At 39.5% G+C, this 24147-nt stretch overlaps 1 protein-coding gene and 1 long non-coding RNA gene across 4 annotated transcripts in view; one reads left to right on the plus strand and one right to left on the minus strand.

Annotated features, from left to right (window-relative positions):
* Positions 1-4672, plus strand: part of LOC117597085 (uncharacterized) — a 99574-nt gene extending 94902 nt beyond the window's left edge. For all 3 annotated transcript variants that reach the window (XR_008301685.1, XR_008301684.1, XR_008301686.1), the window contains one exon: positions 4536-4672. This is a non-coding gene — a long non-coding RNA (uncharacterized LOC117597085). The remainder of the gene's footprint in view (positions 1-4535) is intronic.
* On the minus strand, positions 118-23883 carry fam49ba (family with sequence similarity 49 member Ba). Its single transcript, XM_026936706.3, has 11 exons — positions 23605-23883; positions 9376-9465; positions 8883-9004; positions 7232-7337; positions 4685-4821; positions 3493-3570; positions 1261-1377; positions 1089-1168; positions 827-953; positions 652-722; positions 118-532 (listed from the first exon to the last, which is right to left on the minus strand). The coding sequence occupies exons 2-11, from the start codon at positions 9446-9448 to the stop codon at positions 466-468; spliced, it is 978 nt and encodes a 325-aa protein (XP_026792507.1). The 5' UTR covers positions 9449-9465; positions 23605-23883; the 3' UTR covers positions 118-465.
* Positions 23884-24147: the final 264 nt, after the last annotated feature.

The following is a 24147-nucleotide window of genomic DNA, read 5'->3' on the forward strand; positions in this document are numbered from 1 at the left end:
TATAAGCTCAGAAGTAGGTTTTGAGTCAGTCGCTACCTGCAGATTTACTAAACACCAATATCCCACCTTCTAGTGATTGTGAAGCGAGATGTCATATGAAAGAATACACCCAGCAAAACCGATTTAAACAGCTTCTTTATTTTGTTAAAAAGAGTTATCAAAACAATCAAAACAACCATCATTTAACAATGAAATTACATAAACAGATATTTGTTTCTGCCTTGGCACTCTGTCAACCATTAAAAAAAAATACACAGGGGCAATAAAACAATTTTTAAAAAAGAAAGGACAGAGGAGCTCCTTTTCTGAGTTGCATTAAGCACATCATACAGCAGTGTATCCCGATAGCTGCCACCTGACACATGGCCATTTTCTCTGTATTTAAAAACTCCCACTAAAGCAGTCTCATCAGAAGAGCGCTGAAATCCTCATCACGTTCCAAAAAGTACCGTTTTGTGGATGCTGTCAGACTTGTAACATGTTTTTGATTTGCTTGGAGGTAGTCTCATCATTCAAATGTTTTGTCGTGTACCTTTAGTCAAAGACAAGCAAAACAATTTTGAAAATATGTCCAGTGTACATGTTTCTTAGAATCATTTTGGAAAAGACTATAAAATAGTGTAGTGTTGAATAGTGTGTGAGGCCACGGACCTGAGCGCATTAAGGAGACCTTCTACTCTGTTAGGTGGCTGATCCCGCAGGACTTTAATGCATCCTTTCATCTGTGAAACAGAGCAAGATTCACAGGCAGGCAGTAATTAGACTGGATAAACATATGTGACTTTACATGAATACACCTGTGTAGTGAGAATTTATGCACACACACATCAATTTTTGAGGACTTGACAAAAGCTCCAGCAGGATGGACGTAGTCGTAGAGGATGATGACTCCCACCATCACACGGAGGCAGAATAACACTGTGTCGTCACTCGCAAAACGGCTACGGTACTCCCTGAGTGTGTGCGCGCACACACACACACACACACACACACACACACACACAGGAACAGAAAGAAGAAATGACTATGGTTCTCTTAGTAAAAGTGCTAAAAGGCAAATAGAGGAAGACTAATGTAAATGAACTTACGGTGTGTCTAACATGACTTTACACACACTTGCCATCGTACTTAGGCAGTCTGTTGTGTTTTCTATGGGTAAATCTGAATTCTGTCAAAATGGAAAAAATTCTGTACAGTTAGAAATTTAGAAGCAGGCCTCCTTATAGAATGTGTTAATGCACATAAACTGTGAAGACTGACCTCAGATACAAACTTCGTTGTGGCATCACTTAATGTTTTCAGCATTGGTGTAGCATTGGCATAGAACAGAGACATGCGATTGGCCAGTTCGTTGTTTACTTCGTTCTCTTCCTCTGTCTAGGGACAAAACATTGAGTAGTCAGTCCATCTGTGACAAAACTGCTTGATCCATATAAGCCAACAGTCTAGAAGTAAAAATGTTTAAAAATTTGATATTATCTCTGTGCTTTCATTTACACCAACATGGTGTTGTAGTCAGGGCTATCAAAACAGAGAGTCATAATCTCTTGGCAAGAGGTATATAGCATGATCACTTCTGGCCCCTTGATCAGTAATACATCATCATCATTAGACATGCATTAAATGGCCAAAAGTATGTGGACATCTGACCATCAAAACCAGATGTGCTTGTTGAACATCCCTTTCTAAAACTATGGGCACATGATGTTTGTTCCCTCTTTGCTGCTATAAGAGCCTCCACTGTCCTGGAAAGACTTTCCACTAGATATTATAATGTGGCTGTGGGGATTTGTGCTCATTCTGCCACAAGAGCATTAGTGAGGTCAGGCACTGATGTCGGGCGAGGAGGCCTGGCGCACAGTTGATCTTCCAGTTCATCTCAAAGGTGTTCACTGGGGTTGTGGTCAGGGCTCTGTGCAGGACACACAGGTTCTTCTGCACCAACATCACCAATCAACTGTCGTGCTGGAACATGTTGTCATGCTGGGCCACACTGGGGTCCACTTTCTTTGGGGAAGGCCTACATATTGGTGTAATGGTCAGGTGTCCACATACTTTTGGCCAAATAGTGTACGTAAAGTGGGCTATATGGTGAGGATTTGTGATTACAACATTACATTGTGGCTTTTAGTTTAATACAGTGAAAAGCTGCATATGCATCAGATCTTTTGTGTGCTACTAAGGTTGACTTTACCTTGTATGATTTTCGGCTGTCAAAATTTTGTCAGCGTAACAGAAATCTTTGGTCATGAGTTGAGTTCATAGAATGCATAAGATCTCAGAGTGTGAGCACCTGACTATGCTAGTCTAAACACCACCAAGAGGAAGACGGTATAGTCTAACCCAAAATTCACAAGACTGCTACAAATACAGTAGTGGAAATAGCAAAATGTAATCAAAATAAAGGATTTAAAAGAAGAGCGAATTGTTTAATTGTGGCAGCAGAGAGAATGTCTCCTTGAGTCTCATCACAGTTCCATCATGTCAGGGCAAAAAGGGATGTGGCACGGAAAGAAATAGAGGATGAATTACTGCCTCCACAAATGAGTCCTAACTTCTCATCTTCACCTTTTAAACGGTGTTTTCTCTTGTCATAACATTGCTACTATTATACCAAGGGCTTGTTTCTGTTTATGCGAGCCTATTTTCTGCATGAGCCTGGATCACGCTCATTGGTGAGGTGGTAAATAATAGCAGGTCTATTGTTAGAGGATCTTCATCATATAATCTGACATGGAGAGCACAGTATTATCACACAATGTGAATTCACCCAAGAGTTTCTTGAGGTCATCTCATACAGTGGGACAAGTAATCATCACCCAGTGCAAAACTAGCTTAAGGGAGAAAAGTACATGAATATGGTGTTTGTAATTAGGTAGGATATTCAAATTCTATTAAAAATCACTCAAAAAATACTTCATGTACCTAACAAGTCAGTTATCTTCTCATGCTGAAAAAGCATATTCCCCTGAGCAGAACCTGTTTATTCATTTTGCTCAACTACAAATTGAATGTAAATTTTCCTTTACTGCACATTCAACATGCAGACGCAGAATGTCCTGCCATCCCATAGCAAGCTGTACAACACCGCAGCTCACGACTCATTAGGTGAGGGGGCGGTGATAATTATTCCTGACTGCGAAAGCTTTTAATTGGGGAGGCAAGGTCATGCAACCTTTGTCTCCTCTCCAGTTTGGGATAGTTATGAGGCTTAGTCCATTAGCATAGACTCGTGTACAGAATCCACCCCCTCACTGCACATGATCAAACCTGCATCAGCTAAAAGTAGCAGGATAAAAGGGAATAGATGCATGTCTGAAATAAGCATTTCCATGACTCAGGACCTCAATTACTTAATGATCTGAGCGGAGCAGATCAGAGCGCTGCTCGTTAACCCCGGACCCTAGTGAATTGCCGCATTACTAAAACATAAGCTCTCTGATAATGAGACGCATTTCCACAAGAGCACACATAGAAAACACGTGCACTTACTGCCAAGTTGTTGATTCGCATGCGGCTCAGGGTCCGGCGGTAGTAGCTGAAGTCGTTCTGAATGGCTGGATTAGTCATCTGGGAAGAGAAGATACAGGATTCATCATTCAGACTTTCACTCTGCTTACATTTGTAGGTAAAGGTAAGCTGTATAAGCTGAATTACTCAGTAGTTAAGTTGTGGATTTAGGTGTTTATGATGCAAGTAATAAGATGAGGTGTACAGTTATAGCAAAGTAATCAACAACAGGGTAATGTGATGCCCCTAACATGATGATTTTCCTAACATGTCCCAAAGTGTTTTATTCCTCTTATACCAACAATAACATTTTTTTTAATTACTTAAAAAAAAGTCATGTTTTTGTAAATCTCTTTTATCTGTTTATAGGTACATTTAATCTAGTGGAATGTCTTTGAAACAAGTTAGTTCCTGTTATCACTTATGTGCTAGCTATAAACAGTCATTCCCTCACTATACTCTCTTTTTTGTCTGTCTTGAAGTTATAAATAATACAAGCTTGTCATGTTACTGAGAAACCGTAAAACCGCCCTAAAGACTTTACTCATGAAAGAAAACTTTGTTACAGCTTTACCCCTGCTACCATGCCGACACTAGTGATTCAATACGTTAAATAAACATCACGTCAGCGATTATTTTTATTTCTTAAATAACACATTCTCCAAACTCTTTATTCACAGACTTAGATTACGTGTAGCGTCAGCCATACAAGTCCCTGTGAATGAACTGTTACTGTTAGTGGTAATATAAACCAGGTCAAGCTTCTAAACTCATGTTGTCAGAGTTAGCTAGAAAGAAACCTCTGCTTCTCTGCACCTGTCTCTCTGCCTCAATTAGCCAGTGAGACAGCTGCACAACCTTTTGTTCCTGAGCATGTCCCTAATAGCAGAGTGTTCCAAGCTCCTCTTCCATGCTTTCTCATACTAGTCTCCAGATCAGCTGTCTCGCTCTGCCACTCCCCTTATCTTTCTGATCCTTAATTCACCTCTGCCTCCTGCTATCTGCTTTGTGTGTCTCTTTCTCAGCCTCATGTCCTCCCGATGAAGCTGTTTCGACAGGGGGTCAGGATATTGATAAAGGACACTCGAGGCTTACATTAGATGACCGACTAAGAAGAAGAAGTCACTGCAGGAGAGGAGAAGCGAGACCTTCATATCTATCTGCTTACACATACCTTGAGCTCATCGAAGCGCAGAGTGAAGTGGAGGATCTCTGCGAATTGGCGCGCCAGAGCCTGCTCCTGCTCCAAGTGCTGTGTGGGGCTGCAGCGTGCACTCGTTAGGAATCCCAGCAGGCCATGCAGGGCACCTTCTGCACAACCGAGACAACAGACAAAGAGGTAATATTACATTACAATTGACCCAATGGATGGAAAGAGGGGTAGATTGATGGATGGACAAATAGTTTGATGGATGGTGGTTAGTTAGAGATTTAGATGGATGAATGTGCCAGATCAATATCATAAATAGAGAATTAGTGAAAGACAAACTCAGTGGGTTGAGCAAATGAAAAAGGAACAGGATAAGGCCTTATGGCAAGAATCCAGTTGAAGGGTGTTTTCCAGAGACCTGCCTAGGGCAAAACGTATTCATAATTTCTATTTTAATTTAGGTTCACACAGAGAATGTGCAGACAGTGTGCACTCCTCACCCAGCAAGAACTGGAGTGCATCACGGTGCAGTGAGCTGCGTAGACCTATTTATATCCACATGCATTTTTAACTGTCTAGTCAAATATTTGGCAGACACACATAAATCTTGGTTGCGAGCAGAGACATTTAGTTAGTGTAGGCCTTTGAAACCTCTTCTCCAGAGACTGCTGCAGTTGGTTGGTGATTATTTGAGATTAAGGGATGTGTCATAGTTAATTGGGACATGACCTACTAATCTACGCTGCTACCTACAGATCTGATACAAAACCCTAAACCTGTACTGCCTTTTTACTTCCTATTAAGTTTTTAGTGATTTTTTGTGATCACTGTAGATTTTATTAATCATTAGATAGAATACTGTGTGGCATTTTGTGTGTGTATGTAAAGCTTACTGTACCTTCCACAACTTGTTTATTCAGCCAGTAATAATAAATATCGGAAATTAGATTCAGCATTAAATTTAACACAATTAAATTGCACAATTTAAAGAGTGAACAGAAAGCAATATTTCACTAGATGAGGCCTCAGAGGTTTGCCTCACCCAGAAGAATATCTTAATCCAATTACAACGCATTGTTGCCTGGCTCGAGGCTAACAACCACCAGCGAGCATGAACTGCAGACATGCACTGACTATTAACACAAACATAATATGAACCTCATAATCCTAATAGCATTAACCTCACCACAACACTCCACCTTGGAATAGCCTTCCAGTATGACATTACATTACAGCCAGGTCTATTCACTGTTCAAGTAACATCCATTTGCGAAAGTAAATCCATGTATATGACAATACAAAGACAGTAAATAAAGCGAAGGAATTGTGCATGCAGAAAAGACATAAGAGTGATGGTGAGAGCTATAGATTGAGAGAGGAGTGAGGCAGAGGCTGGCGAAGGTTATACAACTCCTTTATCTGGTTGCCGATGCAAGCTTTGCTGAGTCAAACTCTGATCATCACATCGTCTGACGTGAGCGGCAATCAATACACAAAGTGTGTTTGTGAAGCTTAGATTCTTGAGAGTTCAAAAACACAGCTTAAGTTCAGTCTACTGATACTGATTTTTCCCTGCTCACAATTTGCCGTTAAAAAAGGACAAATAATCGTCTAGAATGTTCACCGTTTAAGGAAAGTACAGAAGGCTGTAATAATAATAATAATAATAATATCAGCTGTGCAGTCGGGAACTGCTTGCTGGCAGTGGCAATCGCAAAAGATCAGGTGTATTTTAGGTGATTCTGCAACATGTGCAGTAAACAGTAAAAATAAATAAATATTTATTGTATGTTTTCTTTATAAACATTTTCATTTCATTTGGTCCGCTACTGCTGAGTTTTTTAAAGCATCTGAGCCCTGACTGGAGCAGGAGAGCAACAAAAAAAATCAATAATTTTCATTACAAATAATAATGGAAAAAGGGGTATATTTAACATTTCATTGTTGGTGAAAGAATCTTTTTAAGGTCAAAATCTTTCAGCCTTTTCTCTAGAAAACCGGAAGTGACATTTCTGGCCAAAATTATCTGGCGACATCCTTAATAAATACAGTTAACCAGTGTTCATTATATACTTGTCTCTATTAGCTACGTTGAACACAGGCTGATATTTTATTTCACACTAATGAACTAAAAACATTCTCCATTCTCTTAGTTTGACAGAAAGTTTAGCCGAGAGCCGGGGTGTGAGATGGGGGAATGGGGCAGGGCTGATTAATATTGGAGAGCTCAAATCAACTACACAAATCATTGCAGATTAATATGACGACTGGCTGTTTTATTGGGAAGGAAAAGACTGCTCTTTTGGTGTATTTTTGAGCGATAACTCTTACTAGTGTACTCCATTGCTGAACTCCTGCTCAAAATGAAGCCATGTTGGCAGGTCTGGTAATTTAATATAATAATCAGACTAAATGTCACTGGATATTGTAGTAATGTAGTATTGGGTAGAGACGATTTAACTGTTATATCGCACAAGCCTAGTTTACACACATTCTACAGTCCCTTTTTCTGCACAAGATTAAATGTTAGTATGCATGTGTGTGTAACAAAGCCACAGTGAAGTCTCATACCCAGCTTTAGAGAGAACTCGTAAAACTTCTTTAGTTTGCCCACTAGCGGCACCACAGCAGTCCAGGCTTTCTCTTGCACACTTTCATTAGACGGCTGCTGGATGGCCTGGAAACACAAAACACACTCCATAAACATTTGCCTGCTGAACAGAATAACTTTCACATGAACTCAAACTGACAGCATTTCCCAAGCACAGCTCCTTTTTAGCTTGCTCTGAACACTTGTCTCAGCACTATGGCATTAAACTGCACTCCTCCAACACTGTATGTGAGTCACCTTCGCAAAGACTCGATAAATAGATGACGTGTTTATTCAGGTGTGATAAAGCAGCTTAAACACCTCAGTGACACAGTGTTTCAGGAATGCAGTTTGATTCAGATGGATTTCAGGAATGTGTTTTAATTCTGTATCTGGTTCATCTTTCCTCATGGACAGGGTGCTGGGCTCATGTTGGTTCAGGCAACCAGCAAAGTTTAAGAACAGCCCATTGTTTCCACTGGTTTAAGAGCCAAACCATTAAATAATCCATTGTGAGTTTATGAGCAGTATAAAACTAATAAGAACTGAGAAAGATTTTACAAGTTTTACCTCTGAGAACACCTTTTATCATCTAATCATCGTCAAAGAATTCACAGCACAAAAAAAAGACTTGATACATTTTTATAGCTTTTAGTTGTTTTTGTTTACATTAGCATTAGAAATGGAACTTTTACTTATTTAATTGCAATTTCCACTAAAGAGGTTCATTTTTCGTCAGATAATTTATTCATCTACAATATTAATTTAGTTAGGGGTGTTTTTTTTGTTGTTTCTTAAAGAGATGTTTCTGAGAATTACTTGTCCATAAAATCTCTTACATTGTCAATATTTATCGAGTTGTCTCTATAAGCTGGCAGGGAGAGTGGCTATGCGGAAAGACCAAAATAATAATAATAATAATAATAATAATAATAAATAAATATCTATCTAGAGGGGCAGTATGCAATGCTGTTTAGCCAATAATAGCTGGTTGGTTTCGTTCTGGTCAGCAGTACTATGTTCTATATGTTGGATAGCCGTTGAGTATGATGAAGTTAGGAGCATGCCGGGAGTGACAGTAAAGATAGCAGTGTGACACGTTTACGGCAGATTACACAGCCAAATAGTTTTCAGTGCAGAGAAACAAACACTGATGTAGTATGATTTAGGGCCAGTCCAGAGCGAGGGACTGCTAATTTTTTGCAAGTCACAGCCGGACACGAACGGAATCAGAATCACTGGCATAAGGAACTTAACTGAGTTTAAAAAGAAATGAATGGTAATAATTGGAAATGCATTTTAATCTGTATTGTGAAAAGTCGGTGGTGAGGTAACTGTCTGATCATACACTACTAACTGTGACAGTGTGACACTGTAACAACCCTGTATCCTACACAACATGAGTTATCATGACAATGAAATGTTTTTCTTGTTCCTAGACCTACTGCATTTTGGTGCTGGAACTGATCCAGTTGTGGCGACTGTGAAGCAGCTCTTTTGTGGTGTAAATGCACAGAACAGTTGGAGATTAAACACCAGCTATGGAACCAGCCCCAGCAGCTTGATTTTGGAAAAGTGCTTTTGCATGACACTGTCCTTTATGCCCTGCCTATACATATTTCATACATTCACCTGTCTAATGGCTTCTCCAGCTCCACTGTAGGACTGCAGATCCTCTAAAACACTCATGGCCTCCATCAGAACCTTGTTCACCTGTTCCCATAACTCCCTCTCTGCCTCAGTGGGCTGAGCATCTGTGAAAACAGCAGCACTTGGTTACACCCTCACACACACACACACGCAGGCACGCACATGCATGAATGTACAGTCAGGTTCAGAAGTCTGAGTCCACTAGCAACAACTGGTTTTATTTCATTTCATCATGTATACAAAATGTTACAACAGACGTTTTGCCATTTGAGATCACCCAGTATGAAACAGACATATAGCTGAATGCTCTGTTAGCACAGTGATTCTTTTCTGTTTAAAAACTGTTGTGATTTCATTGTAACACACTTGCTTTCAAGTTTTAATTGTTGAGATGACAGTGTCCCAACCTTGCATCGTTTTACTTTTTGGAGAAATATATTTGTTATAGTAAAATAAACACACTACATAAACTTACTTTCAAAGTCCAGGAAAAAGTTCCCCGCATTGTTGTCGATGTCCCTCGTCAGAACCTTGATCAGATTCCCCATGCCGTCCAATCAGAAACCTGACGAGAGGAAGAGGAGTGAATTAGTGACACATCCCACTGAGAACATAAAGATCATATTAATGTATCATGCTGTGTAACTGTGTGTGGTCCAATAAATCAGCGAATGTCAAGCACTTGTCTAAGCTCTTTGAACATCTCAGAATAATTATTTTCCCCCTAGCCTAGAATCACTCCCTGTTTGTCCCACCTGTACTCCCTAAACATCTGGAACCACACACATACAAGTGTGACAGAGAACAGCTGTTCAAGGCAGTGCAGATAGAGGAAGACTAACCCAACACCACACTCACACTCTGCCAGTCACACCAGGATAAACAGATATAAAGATTTATATGATGACGGTCTTATTAACCCTTAACATGGGTGTAGCGATACACAAAATTAAAAATAAGTATTGCCTGAATATGTGCCTTAGATTTCCATTTTCAATTGATTAAACATTTAACATTATAAAAGTACAAGAAGATAAATGAAAATTCTTACTGACACAGGGTTTGCATGATCCCTTCAGGCTCTTAGCAGCATACAACGAAATAAAAGCTGTGTTCGAATGTAACAGAATTAAAGATGACTGATGAAATATTAGCTCTATGGCCAAGCTTTCACTGGTGTGCCTCTCAAGGGGGTGTGTCTGAAGCATGGAGGTTTTTTTCTCTCTCATTCTACTGTTAGGTGTTTGTGATGTTAAAGTCACGCAGCTCTCTGTAGCCCTAGACATATTTCTGCAGCCTGAGTTCTCCACTATGCTGAGTAAAGTCTCACTTCTGCAGCTATGAACTTCAGAATCGCTGTGCTGATTTCTTTAACCTGGTTTGAATCAGTGAGGAAATGCTGCTTGAATGGCAGCATTATTGTACACATAACTTTTGTACTGTATGCAAATTTGATGCATTCAGCACATTGTAATGTTTTGGCAGACCACTCACTGGTGATGTAACTTCCCGGGAAGCCGAAGTGCTCTTAAATACCACACCTTAAATATTTCGGGGAATCTTTCAGCTTATGCTTGCTGACTGAGGCCAATGCCATTTTTCTTGTGAAAAACAGCGTGATTTAGCCTTCCCTTTGAGATAAAGAGAAGAGAATTCTTTTCCAGAGGCAGAAGTGTAGGCTTGATTAAGTTTAAATGTTTATTTCACCTTACATAATATAAGCTGTATTTTCTGAGGAATTAATGATGCATCCTGTTAACTTTATTTTTCAATATACAGATATATCTAATTGAGAGTTACACCTCTAACCCGTAAATATCACTGGCTTCTTCCACGGCTGTGTTTCTGGACCTTGCCACTGTCGCACATTAGGGACTGGACTCTAAATCTTTATCCAAATTTCTGCAAGTCTTGGTGACAATGTCCACTGTTAAAAGCGCTATGAAATTGAACTGAACTGGCTCATTTCCAGGAATCACTGATTTCACAGGATCCCTGAAAATCCAGGATTCCTCTCCTGTGAATCAGTAGTGTCATATACAAGAGTCATCTCTCCCTAAAGCAGGGAGGTATTTAGAGCTACACACGATATGCATGAGTTCAAACCACCCACGAAAAGGGAGGGATCGTCTGTGGAAAGAGACTGACCTCAAATTAAAATACTGCAACAGTCTGCTCCAGGCTCCACAAAATTCCTTTTGCTGGATTAACTCTTTACAAGCAACTTACTGAAAAACTAGGACTGCTTTACAGAACAAATGGAGCAAGTGGTGTAAAAGGAGGTAAATAGGTCAACCACTGACCTACTCTGCAGTGTGTGTGTGTTTTCCCTCAGAAATCAGTGTTCCTTCTGTACTACATATACAGCCATGCAGAGGAAGTAAATAAGCACTAGCGGCTCTGTCCTGAAGCCCCAAATCCACCTTGATGTGCCTCGGATGGGGGATGTAGGGTAGAAGGAGGATGACTGAATCCAGCTTGTTCATTTGACTATCATTTATCCACTCTGTCTTCCTATTGGCTCATGACATTCTGCTGTTTCCATGGAGCCAAAAAACGGATCTCTACACTAAAAATAATGCAGCAGCCAATAGGAGCAGATCTCTGGGGTGGGGCGAAGCGAGAGCATGGAAGATGATACTCAGCAGACTTAAAAGAACATCGATATAATGACTCAAGTAAGTGGAAGAGACACAGGTTTCAGAATGAGAAAACTGAAGTGCTTGATAGTGGTTCAAAAGGAACTATTAACCAGAGAAAAGCTTTTTATATTCACCTTTTTTGTCCCCGCAAGTCTCACCTATCTTTTATAAATGATGTGGAGTTAAAATGCTGTGCAAGTACATTATTTGGGTTCTATTAAAATGTACATTTTTTTCATTTTTCCTGAATGTACAAAATTTGTATATAATGTTGCTATAAGCAATGCTTATGACATGTATATATTTATTTTCCAAGCAAGGAAAAATGACCAAAAGCATTTCTTGCTCAACACTCACAGGATGAGATCCGAATGAGAGCATCTTGATTAAAATCCCCAAATCCCATTAGCGCAATGCGCATGGGAGCATGTGTGTAAATCTGTCAGTACAGGGTGTGTATGCAGGGAACAGCATGTGTCAGCATGGAGAGCAGCGTGTGTGTCCACGTGCCCTCTACTATTACTACTACTACAACTACTACAGCTCAGCCAGTGGAGCACATAGACCCGCCTTCCTCTCTCTCTCTCTCTCTCACACACACACACACACACACACACACACACACACACACACACACACACTGCGCAAAGCAAGCTAGAGGGAGGGGAGTGATGTCACGTGGGCTGAGGCACAGCAGGGTGGGGCTCTGCAGTGCTGGGGTGCTGCAGTGAGTTAGAGAGAGAGAGAGAGAGAGAGAGAGAGAGGAGAAAGAGGGGAGCTGCATCCCTTCTGACCCAGATTCCGTTCAGAGCGGTGGTGTTAACCTCCCACCGTGCCACATGCTCATCTGTGTGCCTGAAGCAGATGGCCAGAAAACTGCCATGAAGACGTTTACACAGACACAGGCTCAGCAAAACCTGGTGTTAAGGATTAAATATATGTTCTACTGAATCTGTACAGCCAGAAATAACAAGGAAGTATGATCTCAGAATAGCTCATTTTTTAATAGGCTACAATGTGCTCATCATGGTGTTCTGTGATCTGTCTTGGTGTCATCGCTCTTCCCTCCTGACGCACATGCTCTGATGCCCTGTCCATCTCTTTTTCCCTCAGCATCACTTCCCATAACTCACCCCTCACCCCTGTAGACCTCAGCAGTGGCGTCACACACTCATGAGGCACTGTGTATATCCACACGCCAGCATTATATCCCACAAACAGCACTGTGTTGCTTTAAAGTGGGAAAGAGAGGCATGCAGTTCCGGCCAGCTGTAGTGACCAGGCTGAAAGCCTCGCCGCCTGAGCAATGACTCACACCCACAGCAAGAGTGAGTGAGAGACAGAGAGAGAGAGAGAGAGACTCCACCCAGATGCATGTGATGAACAAGAAAGGCATGAGAGGTAAACTGTGCCACCTCATCATCATGTACAACTGTCAACACTGATGATCTATTAGACTGTTGATCCATCATTTATTTGCCTTTTGATTAACGGTTGTGCTTAAAGTCATATTATGTAAATCCTGATAAATCCTACCCCATATCCCGTTTCTCAAGGCAGTGTTATACATCATGTTAAATATGCCAGCCTAGATCTTTCCTTTATATTGATTTGTAGCTCAGCGACCTTACTGTGTATGACAGCACTGTGACCTGATATATCATACTGATAGTATACAAAATCCTGAAAACAAATAATCAGATGTTTTTTGGGTTTTTTTTGTGTTACTGGGTGTAACCTTTACATTATGACTAATATCTAAGCCTAGGACGGAAACTTGACCCCTCTGTCTTAGAGGACAGGATGTTCATGTTACTTCATAACAGGATGTGGTGGGGTTTTACTGCCCCTTGGTGGACAAATTATGATACTACATTTCTTTAAGTAGTCATGTTACTGAGTGGTTTTAAATATAATTGAATACTATGAAGTTCATGTTTTCAAAACACATATCTTTCAGTACAAACACACACAGACTAGCACATTAGTTCATTTCCTGTCCAAAATACTCTACAACTATCAAAACACAATTAACACATAAAAAAAGAAAAGAAAGAGAAAATTACAAAAACACTAGTACTAACTTTTTTTTCTATCAATCTGAACCCATGGACCAAAGAAACACTAATAACTGGTGATAAATCAGACTAAAATCAGACTATGCCTAAAAAAAATAAAGTAATGTAAGCTGTAATGAACCTGCCTGGAAGAGGACACAACTGTATGTTGCCTCTGTGCACACTGAGAAGGATGGTCAGAGAGGGAAATTCTAAGGATCACCATGTGGAGATTTGCTTAAGTAGAATTTTGGGGTCCACATCTCCAAATCTATAAACACCACCTCCATGCCAGCAAACGGCATGCAAGGCAGGCACTACTTTTCCTTCATCTATTAGATAAAAATAGAGCTTTCTGGCAACAATCAATCATGGTGGGTTTGGCAAAAAAGGATAGTTGTACTGAAAAGAACTTAATCCCTACTCTTAAGCATGCTGGAGGATGTGTGATGATGCAGGGGTTTTTTTTCTCCAAAGTGACCTTGGGAACCTTGTTAGGACACATGGCATCATGGCATTGTAGACTCTATGAAGTACCATGAGACTCTAAATTAAAATAAATAAATAAATAAATAAAATCTGGCTTCCTCGGCCATGAAGCTACAACTGCATTGTGATTAGATCTTCCAGCAGAACAATGATCCAAATCTGGCATCCAAATGCACACAAAAATGGTTCATATAGCAGAGAGTGTCTATGGGACGGGATCTAAGACCATGAAAGATGCTGAGAGATTCTGTATTGAGGAACTCTCTTCAGGTTCCCTGCTCTGTATTTTCATTTTAAGCGTTAATAATTATGAGAATATTTTTACTTCAGTTAAAAGGTTTTTTTAAATTTACGATAATTAAACGCTTTTTTTTTTTTTTCATAACCTTTTCCCGCCCTCAAAATAACAGTGCTTCTGCTTGTTTTGCATCTTTAATTATTTTTAAGACATGAAGTCAGCAGTGACCAGCATGCACAGTGTCCAGCATCAGCTCCTGCTGGGAGCTCATCAACTGTTTTCTCAGAGACTCTTCTCATGCCTGGACACTCTTCCCCCAAGGTCAACATCCATCCTCCACCCCCACCCCCCCACCCTTTTTTTTTTTTAAACTCTGTGCATTCAGGTGAAAGGAGCATTTGTTCTCTTTCTTTGGTCCGTGTCAGTGTTTGGGTCAGGTCATAAACTCAAGTGCACAAATCTGTCAGTGACACATCTGAACTGTTTCTAGTGCGGCACTTCAAACTCTGGCTTAACATAAATCTTAAAGCTCAAAACTTTATGATCTGTGATTTGTTAAATATTTAGGTGTGTTATATACATCTCTCATCAAAGAAATGCAAAATCATAAATGTTCCTGTTAAGGTCAGACTTGAGTGGTTTGTGGTTGTTATGTTTCTTTGCAGATTCTGACACTCTGGCCTCGGAGACATATACAGCAGAAATATCACCAGAATAGACTTGAATTTGTCCTTCCTCTGTCTCCTGCACTTACTTTCTGCTGTATATACACAGTATATACAGTTAAACTACAGCACTGTCGAATCCTTCAGTCTGATTAGTCTGACATTGTTGATTCATTTTCAAAAACATGATTAAAAAACATGTTACTTAAAGAAAACAATAACAGCTAATGTGGTGAAGTTTCTATAAGGAGATGTTTATTTAACATTTGGAATAAGTCTCCAGTGTCAGTGCTTTGTAACAGAGATAAAGCTCTTTCTTGAAGTTTTCCACAATGGGAAGTCTTCAGAGACAGAGAATATTGGACATTCTGGTTTCTCAAAGTGCTGCAGGAGCTAACTTGTTCCACAGACTTACCACAACATTAACTGTTCAAAATTATGAATCAAACAGATCAAAAGTACAATCTGGTTTTATTTAATTAAAAAAATATAATTGTTAGCAAATTGATATGGTATAAGATTAATACAACACTTTGAGGTGTGCTGTTATTGGAAAATAATCAGCTTTGGGGTGCTAACAGTAACTCTGCTTTATGTCTGGCTGCATCACACCACCCTGTGGTTAATTATTCCCTATAACAGCACATCCTGCTGCGGTTGAATCCTTTCTGACTCACGCTGCTAAGTGGTGACTCAGAGGTGCTTCCTTTAGCTTGTTATAACTTTCAGCTGTAGTATCTGTACCCAGTGTTACATAAACACTCATGCATGATCTCACACTAACTTTAGTTGACCTCAGATTGTTCCAGGTGGGTTCTACATTTACATGCACCACAGCACCTCATCTCTTATTGCTCTCATTGAACAAAGCTATCAGGAGCGCAGACGCTCATCCTCTTTCCTTTATTGCACTGTCATTACTACTAACAAATTCATTTGCATAATGACAATGAAGTAGACTTCACTCCACAGGGCATATGAATATAATAAAACCATCCTCTCTGTGTGTGTGTGTGTGTGTGTGTGTATGTGGGTGTATGTGTGTGGAAAAACTTGTCAGATGTTGTTGTACCTGAATACAGCCAAAAACGATGAAAAATCAGGTTCTGACCAAAATCAGATTTTTCTGTCCATAACATACATTGACATCTCTTCTTCAACAAATCAAATTTCCCCAGAACGATTTTTTTTTTTTTTTTTTTTTTTTTACATTAACTTTCAATATTTGCCTAGGCCATGCGCAAAGATCATGTCATGTATTTAAGGAGCCAGTGTAACAAACACAGCTGTAAAAATGACTGTAAGCTGTGAACAAAGGCGGGTATAAAGATAGGCAGGATCAGTCATACAGCATATATAGCAATTTACACAATCAATGAGCGTATTTTTCTCCCTTTTGGGGGGGTAACTAGACTTTCAAATGTAATTTTCAAAACTATAAATAATAGAAAATGTTAAAATCCACCATATGTAGTGTTTTCTCAGGTTGCCACACTTTTAATATGGACCAGACTGAATATTACTTGATGTGATTCTAAGAGTCTTTCAACCTGTTGCACACTGAACAAAAATGTGCTGATACATAAAAGCTAATTTCGTATTTATTTCAGCCTACAGTTTCATAGTGAATGTGTGTAGTTAAAATGAGTGGATGCCTACACAGCCATATCTGCTACCTTTTACTCCTTATGTTAATATTAAAAAATGACAGCTTTACAAATATCCTTGAATCGGCTTTCTTCCATTTTTGATTTGTACAAATACAACACAAACTCCTAACATCAGTCAGGTATATATGATTGGAACTGTAATGGCACATTATAAAAGCAAAAGTGGTTAACTGTACACTATTCAGTCACTCATTTACTCTTTCATTCATCTTCATTAACTGCAAGTGGAGCATGCAAAATAGGTTGTGTTTACATCCTCATTCTATCCTCATGAGGATTACATCAGCTGAATATTACCCTTTTCCCAAGCTTTATCCTATTTAAACACATTGATCAATTTCCATAGTTATCAGGGGCTAATAAACAGACACAGTAGGGAAAAATTACAACTACACAATTATTGTTTGGGTCTCAGAGACTATTACAGCGCTGAATTCGAATTAGCGAGCAAGACAAAGCGAGCGGTTAGCACTAAGCATGTAATGCAGTATTATTTATTACCCATCTAAACACAGTGCCTAACACTGACCACTCATTCATTCATGTTCATTTCACAGAATCTGGAAGATTCTAATTAGCAGCTCACGTTTCCTGTTTGTCTGAGGTCAGGGTGAGAGACAGTGGATTTTTTTTCTTAGCTGCCACTAACTGAGTCAGTTGTTTTTCAGCCAGTGCACTGTATTAAAGTATTAAAGAAAAATATTATTGTCTGATCTGCCAGATGGAAAGTCTACCACCTCACGCTGCGGAAATGTAACTAGATAGTTTCATTATGTGTTGGTGACCCTAATATCCAACACTGTGTTACAATTACTGTCAATGTATTAGTGCTTTTGCGATAATGCTAATAATGGTTTTTTTTGTTTGTTTGTTTTGTTTTTGGTCTGAGGCAAGGAACTGCATGCACCTAAACCCCAGATTTCATTTTTTATTTTGCTAACTGTACTAAAGGCCTAATATTAGAAAATGTTTGATCTATTTTTTTGCCTCCACCAGAGGGAGCCATTAACACACGATTGACTTGTACACACCCACTGATGGAAAGCACAAAAGTAGCTAGAAAGCCTGCCTGACAAGAACCGTGTAATTTGATAGATCTGTGTAGACATGATGAAACAGGTTTTCACCCCTGGTCCTAGAGTACCCCCTGTCCTGAACATTCTAGTCTTTAGGGGGGACTCCAGGTGCGGAGATGAAACCTGTGCCTTATCACATAATAACTAAAGGAGGTTTAATTGAATTTATAAAATGTGATAAGCTGATAAAAGATCACAGCTCTTCAGTGGTACAGGACCTTCCAGCTATCATAAGCATTAATGAAGAAAGGTCTAACAACATAAGATGATGTTACATTATTTAAGATAATGTTACAAAAAATACTTAATAACCCCCCAATCAGGGCGATCACTTCATCATGCAGTGTTTTAATGGCTGTTCCTACAGCTTGTGTATGGGTCTCAGTTTTCAATAAAAAGGTTCTGTGTTTAGCTGTAAGAGATACTATACACCTACAGTGGGCAGTTCTACAGAAACCGGGCCTCATTTATCCAGCTTCACACAAACAAATTTGTTCATCAATTGTTAGCAGGAACATTCACATGAGAAATTCATGAAAATCCTGTTCGTTCAGGAAAACGTTCTCATTCTACAGGAGCTCCTGTGTTTGCGTAAATTTGTATATAAGAGACTAATATAAACCTTGACTGAAAGGGTTTAGACTGGCCTGAATTAATTCCGTTTTAAATTTAAATCGCTTATTTATTTCAATTACACGCACAAATTTCATGAAAATTTTCTGAACTCAGCTGTTTCATATTAATGACCTGTAAGAAAGCAATCAACAACAAACCTATAAATTAAGGCAAATAAGACTAGTCATTCAGTTAGAACAAAAGAAACGGCACCCTAAAAGGAGGAAGAGTCTATGGTAGCCGACACTGCAATGGCTGAGCTGTATTACTGGAAGATTTAGCACATGCAGTGCTTAGAGGCGTTATTTCACTGTTCAGTCATTATTCGCTTTCAGCTCTCGGTGAGCTTTTTGCCTTTTATGGAGTTTGATGGGCATCGCTACACGTAAATCAGCTGTGCTCTGAACATGCTTGGTCATTTATGGGTGTTTGGTATTTATGAACATACGCTCAGGAGTATGAAGAAATTCAGCATTAGCGAAACATTTATAAATCTGGCCTCAAAATTAAATCCAGGAAATGTTTATTTACCCAGTATTTACCCAATTTCTGCTTATTTGCAATTATTATGCTAATACTATTTGCCTAATCCAATAGCCCAATGTGGGTAGATGTGTCAGTAGACCAGTGGGGGTGATTTTAGATGCAAGATAAAACTAATAGTGAACCTATCGGATCACTGAGCCTCAGCGCAACAGCATGAAGATAAAAGCACAAGCAGGAACATGATAGCTGCCAGACTTGTGAGAACATGCGCTCCATGGTGTGACTGCGTAAACACTGCTGCCTGGGCTCATACTTTTCTCTCCCTGTCAATATCAGTAATTACTACACACACGGCCTGCTCTAAAACTGGATTTCAGGGGATTCACAGAGAGCCAACTGAGAACCAATTAAAAATGCTTGTCCTAATAATCCTCTTAAGTGGATACTACCTAAAGACTTATTCTTTGTGATAATAACCAGCATAGGAATGATGCCAGTTTAATGTTTCTAACTGAATCATTAGCATGTTTTTTTTAAACTGCAGTGGTGCTAGCTTGGTGGTTCCCGAGTGACTAGTTGTGAGTGACGAGTTGCGAGGTTAAATCCAGGAGCCGCCAAAAAGTCACTATTCAGCACCTTGAGAAAGACCCTAAACCCAGCAGCCGCTTGTGACCATTGATTATGTTGGGGCAGAACAACATCAACATCTACACAGCTTTTGAGTTGAATTGAGTTGGGAGGCTATCACAGTTGACTTGTACTATAGGCTGCTATCTAGTGAATTTTTCGGTAAACCCCATAATAGGCAGCTGAGAGTCGACAACATACAGTCATCAAGCATACAGTCTAGCAGCTTGTTTTGAGAGGTTTTAGATGTGCCCTTATTCAAGTGTGACTATATCATTAACCAGGTTAGCTTCCAGGTTCAGCAACATTTCCATCGCAACTACATCTCAAACCAAACAAAAGAACTGAAACTAACTAAAAAATTTAGCCATTGGAAAAAGGAAGACACATTCTACGTCTCGTTCTCTGCCCTTGCATCGGAAACAAGGTCACCACGGTGCACGCGCATTTCTGATGTACAGGTGTTATCTACTCCATAATCCCTCTTTCCCCCTCTGAAAATCTGCAATATATCTTACAATAGAAATGGTTCTGTACATCATAGACACACTGTCTGCACTTACACTTTGCCTTGTAGTGTTGCTTGGGAAAACTGATCACATTTAATTTGGATTATTTGCTATGAAACAAGATTTTGGTGGCTGCAGACTGTTTTTATATTAGCCCCATCTGGCATCCCTGTCATTAACTGTCCTGTCTGCTCTTCCTCCCCTGAGTAAAGTGCAGCGCGAGTCCTGCACAATGAGCTTGTTGCAGTTCCCATTTTTGGTGCAATAATAACTCTATGGAGCTGAATGACGAAGCGTGCACACTGCCCCATACCAGAGAGACCTGCAATTCAATGAAACATCAGCTTATTTATATTTGTCAAATGTTTAAATCTTTGGTCATGCAAAAGAGGTAATTAGTATTTCAACTGAATTTAAAATGTACAGAGCTGTGAATGAGGAACGAGGATTAACAGTTGTTGAATGGCTGATCTATAAAGTAGGGCCCTGTGCACCTGCACTTATGGACGAGCTGCCACTGCCTAAACCCTCCATACCTCAGCTAAAGGCTTGGGCTGGATTCTGATTTACTTATAACTCGGACTGGATAAAATGCAAACTGCATGTGGAACAATTTTTAAAAAAGGTGTCTGGAGAGATGTACACAGTTTAATCACACTTACACTGAATAAACTGCATCACATGTGCAAGTCTGCATTAATGTGTGATATAATTAAAGATGCATGAGAAACCTCACTGTTTAAATACTGGTTTCCAAAATAATAACTTCCTCCTCTCAGGCCAGACAAGTGACACAAACTGAAAGCTCACTTTACAGTTTTATCACTGCTAAGACTTCAGATTACATTTAAGCAGTGCAGTGAAACAAACATCAAAACTACATGCAAATACACACCTCTTATTTTTGGCTTTACAGCAATTACAAAGTCTGACTATCATGCTACCTCTCTCCAACACATAATTACAGAAAAAATGAGATGTTTAAACGCAGACCAACAATGCACTTAAGAACTGTTCCTCTTGTGTCTTCTTTCTGTGCCTCAAAATGAAGGTGTGGTATAAAATTGAAACCATGACTGCACACACAATTGCTTAATGATTTCTCTAATCGCACTTGACTTTTGAGCCGTGCTGCGTAGAGGAAGCCCTGCATGCATGGCTGTGAAAAAAAATACAACTTTTGCACTTTGCACAGCAGACCAACTATCAACTCATCAGGTTTCGGTGCAGCAAAGAAAACACTTTTTAAATAATTAATTTCCTGCTGTTGTTTGCCACACATTTCGTCTGAGTTACTGTATTTGAATATAAACACTGTCAGTACAGTTTCTCAGTTATTACATTAGTCAGTTGAACAGCTGTCACATTAGTAAAATGAACAGCTCCAAAAGGAACAAAACACCATGAACATACACACAGACCAAATACATTTAGAAATGCACTTAATTCAGGAATCAGCCACCCTGTTTCCACAGATCTACAGAATTCAGTTCAGCGCTGTTCCTGATAATCAGTCTATATGATTAGTCAGGGCTGGAAGGGTAGGATGTTCTCTTGAGACACAGCTGCTGATGAACGATTTAAATGCTTACCAGGTCAATTGCTAGGCCTCAACCTCTTAGTATCACTCCTCAAGCTTTTGACTTTGACCAAATTCCAATATAATTCACCATCAATACTTTGTTTAAAAAAAAAAAAAAAAAAGCTTTAAATACATAATTAACAACATACACCACATTTTGTAATTTGTTAAAGGATCTGCATCGAAACAAAATGTCAAAATATGTTTTATTTTATTTTATCATTTACCAACAATATTATTTGTTAGTTTTATCATGGCAATGTGTATTATACTACATGTATGGATCACTAATTTCCCAAGCTATGTATATGAGCAGCTGAGTAAACACTCATACATTTCACTTATATTCATTAACTTGCATGTATTGGCCCAAATGCAGGTTTGGAGAGGTTAACATGCACCTGAGTCATGCATTGAGCTCTACATTGCATAAACGTACATGTGCTGGGTGAGGCTATGGCGTCTTATCAGTGTCCCTACATTTTACAGACCACGAACTGCTGGCACACAGTAATAATATGAATCAAGAGTGTGAAGATGCAGCACTGACAGTATACAGTCATTAGGAAATCTAAAATAGTTATGGGGACAAGATAAAGTTAAAAAAAAAATTTAAATTGGAAGGTTAAGTGCAAATAAGTGCAAAGTGGGAATCGGAAATCTGTATTTCTACATGGTCTTGATAAACTATAAACTACTGGTGGCTAAAGACCCACTTTTTCATTCATTCATTCACAATAACCGCTTGGTCAGGGTCGCAGTGGATCTCGGGGACACTGAGCGTGAGGCAGGAATACTCCCTGTGCGTGCACATGCACACACACACACACACACACACACACACACGTATGGAGAATTTCTCTTAGCCAATCCGCCAACCAGCCTCGTTTTTGGGAAGTGAGAGAAAACCACAGAACACAGAGGAAACCCACACAGATACAAACCGGGGACCCTGGAGCTGTGAGTACGGCACGCTACCTCCTGCACCACCACCAAGTACATTTCAAGAAATATTCTAGAAATTTCCCTAACTGAATAATACAATATGTTAATTTTAGCCCTCTTTAACAAGCCTGAAAGCTATTCTGAATCGTTATAGGTGTCGTACCATGAATTTTTCATACCAGTCCAAATTGCAGTTTTGGAGCAGATCATTTTCAGCATTTAGGGCTCATGTGCCAGATGTAATGGAGATGCTGGGTCAGTATATGAGATAATGAGAATGGCAACAAATCCTACGACACACAACCGCTAATTATACAGGTCTGATTAACCACTGTAACGGATCATTAGTGCACTTGTACGCGTGCTACAATGTTCTTCATGCAGCCATGGGTTCTTAAACACACAAATCAGTACAGCATGAACTTCTGAGTGTGAAGGAACTTGCCTCCACACACACACACACACACACACACACACACACTTGTTTAGTATCAAACAAAATCAGGAAGTGGCACAATGTGCCTTCACACAGAGGAAGTCCAGAACCATTTTCTATTATCAGTTCTGTTCTTACTCAATCCTCCTGTCTTAATGTAGCTGTTTATTTGCTTGCTTGCCTGCGTATTAATTATTGTTTATTATTTATTTATTTTATTTTTAGCTTACCTAAATACTGAAATATGGGATTCTAGTTTAGACTTAGCATTGATGATGCTGCACCTAGAGATTAGACAAAAGGAACTCAAACAAACAAACAAACAAACAAACAAACACAGACAAACAAGGAAAACAACTCAATAACATTTATCATTCATGCAAAACAACCACTCATGAGCGTCGGAAACAACTTTACTGCTTCCTTCTAAACGATGATAACTATAAAAATGTTATTAAAAATTGATTTATCCTGTTTCTAATGATAAGAGCCCTGTCTCAGTGTTAGTATGAAGTAAATAAAACACAAGCCAACCACAAACTTTGTCCAGACTCAGTGAAAGTGTGTGCTACGCCTCTGCCTTTATACCTGAACACTAAACATCAAACTAACACGATAAAGCAACAGCTTCAAGCTCAGTTCTAACCAAAACTTTCATTAATCTTACCTTCAACTTTGAGCAAACGTCTTGAGAAAAGTGCAGACGGTGTGAACTCAGCTGCTCATGCTGAAGAGGAGCTGCGCCTCCATGTTCCGGGTTGCTGGATGATCAGCTCTGGGCTATATTTTATGTAAGAAGCACAGGTTGGTGAGTGACACAAGGCAGGCGCAACTCTAAAAGGCAGTCCTGCCTATAAAAGGCATTGATTTAGAGAGGGGAAGTGCAGGAAATTAGCATACTCCGCTCACTGCTCAACACCGCAAACAGCCCGCCTCAATGAACGCAGGCTTCTGAATCGGCTCGAAATTATGAATCTATACAGGAATCACGAGTCACTCACTCCAGTGATCCGATTCTCAACGAGTCAAACGCACACAGAGTATTGATTTTCCACTCATGACGACGTTCACGTTATATACAGGCTTTCGAGGACTACTACAACGCCTATTTGAGACAATATAGATAAGAAAGAACTTACATTTAATAAAATTAAAGCAACACACGCAATTGACACTCCAGTAAACATGCTAATAAAACAATGCTAATAAT

The sequence above is a fragment of the Pangasianodon hypophthalmus genome, chromosome 4 (assembly GCF_027358585.1).
Source record: "Pangasianodon hypophthalmus isolate fPanHyp1 chromosome 4, fPanHyp1.pri, whole genome shotgun sequence".
NCBI lineage: Eukaryota > Metazoa > Chordata > Actinopteri > Siluriformes > Pangasiidae > Pangasianodon > Pangasianodon hypophthalmus.

What these genes read in the sequence shown, in the direction of transcription:
- fam49ba (XM_026936706.3), bottom strand. Translation starts at nt 9,448, where the DNA reads ATGGGGAATCTGATCAAGGTTCTGACGAGGGACATCGACAACAATGCG. An exon ending in AAAGTCATGTTAGACACACC is followed by an intron (nt 954 to 1,088) that starts GTAAGTTCATTT and finishes GCACACACTCAG; the next exon opens with GGAGTACCGTAGCCGTTTTG. An exon ending in GGTCTCCTTAATGCGCTCAG is followed by an intron (nt 533 to 651) that starts GTCCGTGGCCTC and finishes CTTTGACTAAAG; the next exon opens with GTACACGACAAAACATTTGA.